The 7,201-nt window shown below is 35.3% G+C and overlaps 1 protein-coding gene across 1 annotated transcript; it reads right to left on the bottom strand.

Moving 5' to 3' along the window:
- Window positions 1–3,668: 3,668 nt before the first annotated feature.
- LOC134241509 (uncharacterized protein F54H12.2-like) lies at window positions 3,669–4,979 on the bottom strand. Its single transcript, XM_062723552.1, has one exon. The coding sequence runs from the start codon at window positions 4,977–4,979 to the stop codon at window positions 3,669–3,671; it is 1,311 nt and encodes a 436-aa protein (XP_062579536.1).
- Between the last annotated feature and the right edge of the window lie 2,222 nt (window positions 4,980–7,201).

Raw genomic sequence — 7,201 nt, 5'->3', positions numbered from 1 at the left:
AATAATTCAGGATAATCTTTCTCATCTCATACAAAATCGCCGAAATTCATTTTATTTGCCGAATTTTCGGTTGCTTGCCTTCAACAGCAATGCCGCAAGTGTTTATTGCGCCACTTTTTTTTTCTTTCGCCAAAAACAGCGCGAATTTTTGTTTTAATTACCACGAACAAGTGATAATAAGTTTGTCATTTGAGGCAGTTGCCTCACGGTATATATTCGTATCTTGCGTCTTTTTGTAAGATTTGGTGGAATTGTTATAATTGGTTGTATCTGTGGCAGGGCGACCTATGCGAGCAGCAGGTGTTCGTTACCTGTTTTAAATTTAGCAACCCACCTACAAATATACTATGAGATATTTTTTCAATTCATTTAGATAGCACAAAATTCACGATGGATATTTAAGGGTTTAATGCCAAGTAGGGATCTAAGTTCTTTGTAGGTCCTTATTTCAAGGGCATTGTTTGCTCATTGTCCAGTCATATTAAGTATCTTTTAATGAATACACTACACAGTAATGCACACTTTAGCTAAGTCAGTGAAATTCCACCTGAACGTGAAATTTTTATCTGCTATATATAGCTACAGTTCAGACTAACGTATCAATGTAGTTTCAGTAAGATATTTTTTACACCAAAAAGGTGAAGTGATATTTTTTAAAACTCTGCTTGCATTTTGAATTTTACTCTTTCTTTAATTTTTTTTAAAGGGCATGACATACATGTATCACTTCCCCATAATATTACATGAAATAAAATCGTATCCATCTACCTACGCTTACGCTATTTCTAACTATGGTTCATTTCCTTTTTTTTTTAAATTTTCAATTTTTAATTCACGACATTTTATATTTTTCATTTCCGACATTCTCGAGTTTTCATTTCCGACATTTTTCAGGTAGACTACCTTTCAGCAAGCAGAATTTGAAGATAACACTCATAAAATCATTGAAATCCAAGTTATGAGTTTTGCTTAGGTATCAATGAAGGATAAATAATAAAATTTCTTCCCTGAGGCACAGAAGTTACACATGTATATGCTTTGAAAAAGTTGCATGCTCTTACATTTAATTCTTTTAACTTGACTTTGAGCTACATGCATGTTTATACAATTATCATATGTTTTATTTGTATTAAGAAAACATGGCATAAAATCAATTATTTGAAAAACTCCTGATCCATATCCACCTACTTGGTTAACATTAAAATTGCCGGAGAATTGCAAAATCCCAGAAATGAAAAAATGATGTCGGCAATGAAAACAAAAATTGTCATGTTGAATTTTTTTTTTAAATGTCGGAAATGCTATAAAAAATACAAAAATGCTAATTATAGCATATCTCAATTGATATTTTTAAACAAGGCTCACATTTCGTTTCGAGGATTCATTCAGCAAGTTACTATTTTTAAAACCCTGACTTTGCTCAGGATATTCCTGAATATAATTACTAATCTAGGAAAAAAAAAAAACGTTCACAAATTAAATTATTATTACTAAGTTTCATTTCTTGCGACTTTAATTAGGAACGCTGTAAAAACGTTGACAGTAAATTAATCTGCCGAGGAGGTAGCATTTCGACCCCTAAATTTTGGGGTGTGCATTTCAAGCCCTAATTTACTAATCGGATTAAGAGATTAAGGCTAGATCCAATATGGCGGTTCTAGCCTGGGGTAGATCCAATATGGCGGCTCTATGGTTAGACGAAAGTGACGGATCTAAGATTTGTCGGTTTTCTAGGGGTGTAAAACCAAGATGGCGGATCTTTCTGTTAGATAAAAGTGGTGGATCCAAGATATGTAAATTTTCTGTAGGCACCCATACTTTATTAATCGGATAAAGTTCAGATCAATTACTGAGCTGAAATGACGGAACTATCAATACATGAGATAAGAAGGGAGGATCCTATATTATTTAGACATGATTATGAAGACGGTGAAATTGAATTGATGTTAACCGATTCCTTCTTTAGATGCGATATGTACATATACGAATTAAATAATTGACCAACATTAAAGCACCTTTTTTTGAGAACGAATACTAACAAAAGAAGAACAATTAATTAATAGTTGTGAGTTAGTAATAAAACGAAACACACATGAAAATAACCAAGTATGTGTGAAGGATATAAAATAGAAATACAAACGTTTGAAAGAAGTATTTCAAATTCATTCTTTGATTTAAGGTAGAAATTTACTTTTTTAAATATCGTATTTATATATTTTTTATCATTAAATAAAGTCAGAAAAGTCAAGGGTTTATTTCCCTTAAGACGAAGTGTAAGAAACTATCAATAATCCACTAATCCAAATACCTTTCAGTGAGAAAATTGTAACAAGATTTTATGTTGTCACTTTACATGTCCATTGAATTTCAATAAAAGGATTTCAATTAATCAATTATTAATAAATTGGAATGGTTCAATCTCATTTCGTCTGATAATGCGATTACCAATATTGCAGCTTTAATTGGATTATGATTGACTATCGGATAGGGTATTAACGGACGTCTTTCAGACTTGTATCGCTCTGTCATATCAGTCAGTCGTAGTTGTAACATTTTTACGAAATCGCATTTCACACAATTCATGACAAATGATCAACATGTATTTGTTTATCAATTTGATTCATATAAGGCTTAAAATACAAATTGATGGTGAACCAATTTATTTGTTAAGCATTACAAGTAAAAACTATCTACACCATAAAATTTATAAATGATTGAAAGTATACAGGAGTTAGATTTATTAACGACACTTCTCTCAAACCAAGAGTAAAGTTTTTTCAATAAGTGGCAGCAGTTTCAATAATCCATTCCACTGTTGTTTATCAAAGAAAATCCCCCGTATGGTTGCCTTTTCACGTATGAAATATCTAATGTCTATTCTTACATGATTGTTCAAAACACAGACTGAAACTTTCAAATCACGGGTAATAGGAAACATCTTGATAAAGCTGCATAGAGTATTACTAGTATTTGTGTCCGTGGAAGAAATGTTGGTATTATTTCCAACACCCTCTTCTAAACTATGGTCGTGAGCTGAGGAAATCCATGTCAAAACACTTACTAACGTCAGCAAAAGTATACTCGACAGCGCTATAGTGGCCTTAGCTTTAACATTCAGTTGTGATTTTCTCTGATTATACACTACCTCCATCTTCTTAGCTGACCTTACACAAAATGAATAGACACAATAAAAGTTGTTCAATTTATTTCAAAGTTTTTGTCGTAATAAGTTGACAAAATCCTTTTAATATAGAGATCATTTTCAATGGTATTTTCATCAAAAGTCTTTATTATGCTTTCGAGAGTGTTTCCACGACTACGCAGTAAACAATAGTATATACAGTACAGACCACAAATATTGGAATCGGGACTCTGAACTTGCATGTTGTTGAATTTATATATTTTTCCTCTAGCCAACAAATAGTCCCTGAAATAACTGTGATAGAATTCTGGAGACTGTCCGAGGGAATCAAAAAATTCTGAAGAATGCCCGTCAAAATAAAACACACACCAGTGTTTACCAGGCAGTCCTCTTTCATCTGTATTTAAAACGTAAAATCCATTCAACAAATGTGTGTGGGGCAATTCATTAGCTGCAAGTACACCTCTTATTCGCTTTTTAGATTTCGGGTCAATCTGTAATATTGATTGTAATTCAAAAGAATCCATTATTTCACTTCAACGTTTCGACTGTAGTCTATGCTCATCAAAGCAGGGAATTTAGCATAGCAGATACACGTTACTGCTTCGGGTAGAGCTTTGTCAAATCTGATCTGTAGACGCGTGTGACCTTTTCTTAATAATGGTAAGTTGTCATCATTCTCGGAGGAAGGGTTAATGTTGAAAACAAACAGACAATACCCTTTTGCGTAATCAGTTCGTCCAAGGTCTAGTTGCTCCGTCTCCGAGTCGGACTTCTTTCCCACAAATAATGAGGTGTAGGCAGTGATATAATTATTGGTTTTAAAATTTGGCTCTAATGGTGCAGATGGAACAGACTTACCATCTACATAAAATGCTATAAAATTACAATGAAAATGTTGGAAGTTAAAGGGGTTAAGTTCATAACTACCACTGTAAGCTTTGGATGAAACAAAACCGACAACTAATTTTTCAGGAATTTCTCCCTGAAAGAGGTCGTCTACATTCAAATGAAATTGCCCGGCCGGTATACCAAAACATTTTAGATCTGATTTCATGAACGGATACAAAGCCGGTTGTTTTTTGATAGCCTCGCTATGTCCCAGAAGTAAGCCGGGATTGATTTTCAAGTAGCAACATTTTAAAATGCTATCTTCAATATGTACACGATATCGCTTTGAACCTGTTGGAGCCATCAAGCAGAATGTTTCTCTACTTGGCCACAATTTGACGTTTACTTGTATACCATTGATGAGATAGCGATCTTGTTGACAAATATCCATGTATAGGGGGCCCTCAAGATCTACAAATGAACTCTTTTCTGTCAAACTGCCCCGCTGAAATAAACCCATATTTCCACCTGTAACTGCGTCAGCGCTATCCATGAAACCAGCCGAATCGGGAATGTATAGCTGCGAAGACAAGCAAGGGACTTGTGCAGAAGTCCCGTACTTGAGGAAAACGTCCATGTAAGATTTATACGCATAATTAGTTGAAACCGTGGGTGTTATGACTTGTTGTTGTACTGATATATCTACTTGATTCCACAAGCTCTGTAAGGTTAAATTAACAAATCCTACTTTTTCTTTCTCCTTCAGAGGAGAACCGTCTTCATTTAATATCCTTGCTCTTAGAAAAAGACGAGTTCTATTCAAGTCCAAATAATGTGTTGACGCGCCCGAAATGTTAAATTCAATTACCCCACCGTGAGCCGTGCTTCCCACTGGTCGAATGTCAATCCACTCAGTTTGCTCTACTCCTGCATCTGTTGGTAAGTTATGAAAGAGGGCTAAGCGATGGCTAAAAGCCGGTTCTGAACCCTCTGTAAAAAATGACATGCTTATCTGTTGATGAAGAATTAATAAATGACAAATATTTGAGATATAAGAACTTTTATTGCGCAAATACAAATTTTTTTGGTGCCTTTTTCTTTGTCTTCTTTGGGCGTGGTTGTCCCTCTGCTTCAAACGTTACGACTGGTCCACCCTCCAGCTTCCGTTTCTTTAACTCCGCCTTAGCTCTTTCTACCGCCTGCTGTGTGGGTGTCACGAGTTCTATCTTAGGTTCTGGACTGCTTGCTCCTTTGCCAAACTGTCCCACCACGTACGTCTTTTGTTTAGGTATGTACTTCATTTTACTGGTGGTGAGAAAATGATTTTTCCACTCCTCAACATTGGCTACGAACGGCTTCCAAGACATTTTCTTATATGTAACGTGCAGTATAAAGTCTCGATTTCTAATGTAGAATCAGCATTCTTTTCGTCTATTAAATATATGCGAAATCTTTGAATTTGATCACGTGACATGGGAATATAGAACGGTTGCTTGAATTCTTGATTTTTTTTCGACAGAGTCAATCTGCGCAAAACTGGTATCTTTTTAAAATTAGCATAACTGTTACAACATAAATCTGACAATATGCTAATAATTTTTGGTTTTGCGCCGCTTGCGGTCTTAAACATAATATCCATTAACGCACATTCCCAGTTTCCTTGTAATGTTAGAGTATTGGGTAGTTCTATCATAAAATCGCTGGAATTATTTTCAGGATGAAAATCTAAACAATCTTTAGATGAACAGAATAAAAAATACTGTGTAGTCATTCTTGTGTATCACGTAACTGAGACGCCAAGATCCAGGAATTAAATTTATTTGGCCAACCTAACCATTTCACAAGGACCTCTCTTGTGTTGTTACGCCGTCGCCTGCGTAACACCTTCTCGATTTTGTATTCAGTCTCGTTACTAACTCTAGCGCGTTGTAATTCTTCTTGATAAAATGTACCCAGTATTGGTTCATTGTCGTAATCTTTAATGGTATACAAACAATGGTCGTCTTTAATAAATCTGGAGCTGATGATAAATAGTTCTCTTGTCCAACGCTCGTCATACTCCCTTGGAAATGCATTTCGTAAATAAGTTATTCTAACAACATCTCCCACTTTAAACTTATACCTCTTTAAAACTGGAATAAAATTGGATAGGGAATTTTGTTGTAAATTCCAAAATTGAAACCTGTCTTCGTTGGTCACGCTTGCGGGAGTTTTTTTTAATAGAACGATGGTAGGTGTTGTTATAACTCTTCGTGATATTGCTTAATTCGTCAATCCATCGGTGAGATTGTCTGTAGGTCATAATCCGAACAAGCTTCGACTTGATTGTTTTTATGGCACGCTCTGCATAAGACGCTTTAACTGAATTTTGTGTGACAAAGTGTTTAATCTTTTCAGATCGGATTAAATGGGTTATGTTTTTATTAACAAATTCACTTCCTTTATCTGTGCGTAAGACATGTGGTTTCCTGCCCTCTTGAAAAATACCTCTAAACGCGTCCGTGACTTCTTTTCCTTTCCTTGTTTTTAATGCTACTGTCCAGACAAAACGGGAAAAAATGTCAATGACAAGTAAAAAAGATGAGAAACCTTCATTGTAGGATTTAAGCGAGTCTAGTATCGCACAATCGGCATCCCACTGATAATCTTCATAAGTCGCAATCACTTTCCGTCTTGTAAATTTAGTTCGTGCTTGTTTATGAACACTAAAAGCTTCTTGTTCTTGTAGCCAGTTTTTAATTTTATTTCGAGAAATTTCATAACGTCCACCACTTTTCACTGCTCTATACAACTTTTCCACTCCGGCATATGCGGCAGGATGCGCGCTGTCGTAATAAATTGAACTGAGATAATCTGAAATACTTTGCATTATTCTTGTTTAAGTGTAAGCCACTTTATTTTCTGTTTAACGCTTTTCTTAATTTTTTTCTTTCTGGTGGTAATTTTTGACGGCAATCCGGGGGGAGGCACGAGTTTTTCCTCAAATTTTTCTTTCTCCGGTTTCCTGTCAGGGCTAGCTACTGGTAGGTTTTGTTCGTCTTTGAGTGTTGATTCGCTTGTGCTAGTTGTATGGTCGTTGTGGTTATTCGCGGCTGTTTCTGTTTTGACTGGATTTAAGGTTTCTTCGATTGACTTTGTTGTTAATCTTTCGTATTTTTCAAAGGGGACAAGGACCATTTTCTGAGTAAACTTCATTTTACAAGTTTTCTGATCGACTCGCGCACTTCT

Source organism: Saccostrea cucullata, unplaced genomic scaffold (genome assembly GCF_032062105.1).
Source record: "Saccostrea cucullata isolate Sc308-1 unplaced genomic scaffold, CSIRO_AGI_Scuc_v1 ctg8894, whole genome shotgun sequence".
In the NCBI taxonomy this organism is placed as follows: domain Eukaryota; kingdom Metazoa; phylum Mollusca; class Bivalvia; order Ostreida; family Ostreidae; genus Saccostrea; species Saccostrea cuccullata.
The sequence above is the reverse complement of the archived record's forward strand: the minus strand, read 5'-3'. Positions and strand labels throughout refer to the sequence as shown.

Excerpts from the sequence above, each read along its gene's own strand:
- LOC134241509 (XM_062723552.1), bottom strand. The coding sequence starts at position 4,979 with ATGTCATTTTTTACAGAGGGTTCAGAACCGGCTTTTAGCCATCGCTTA.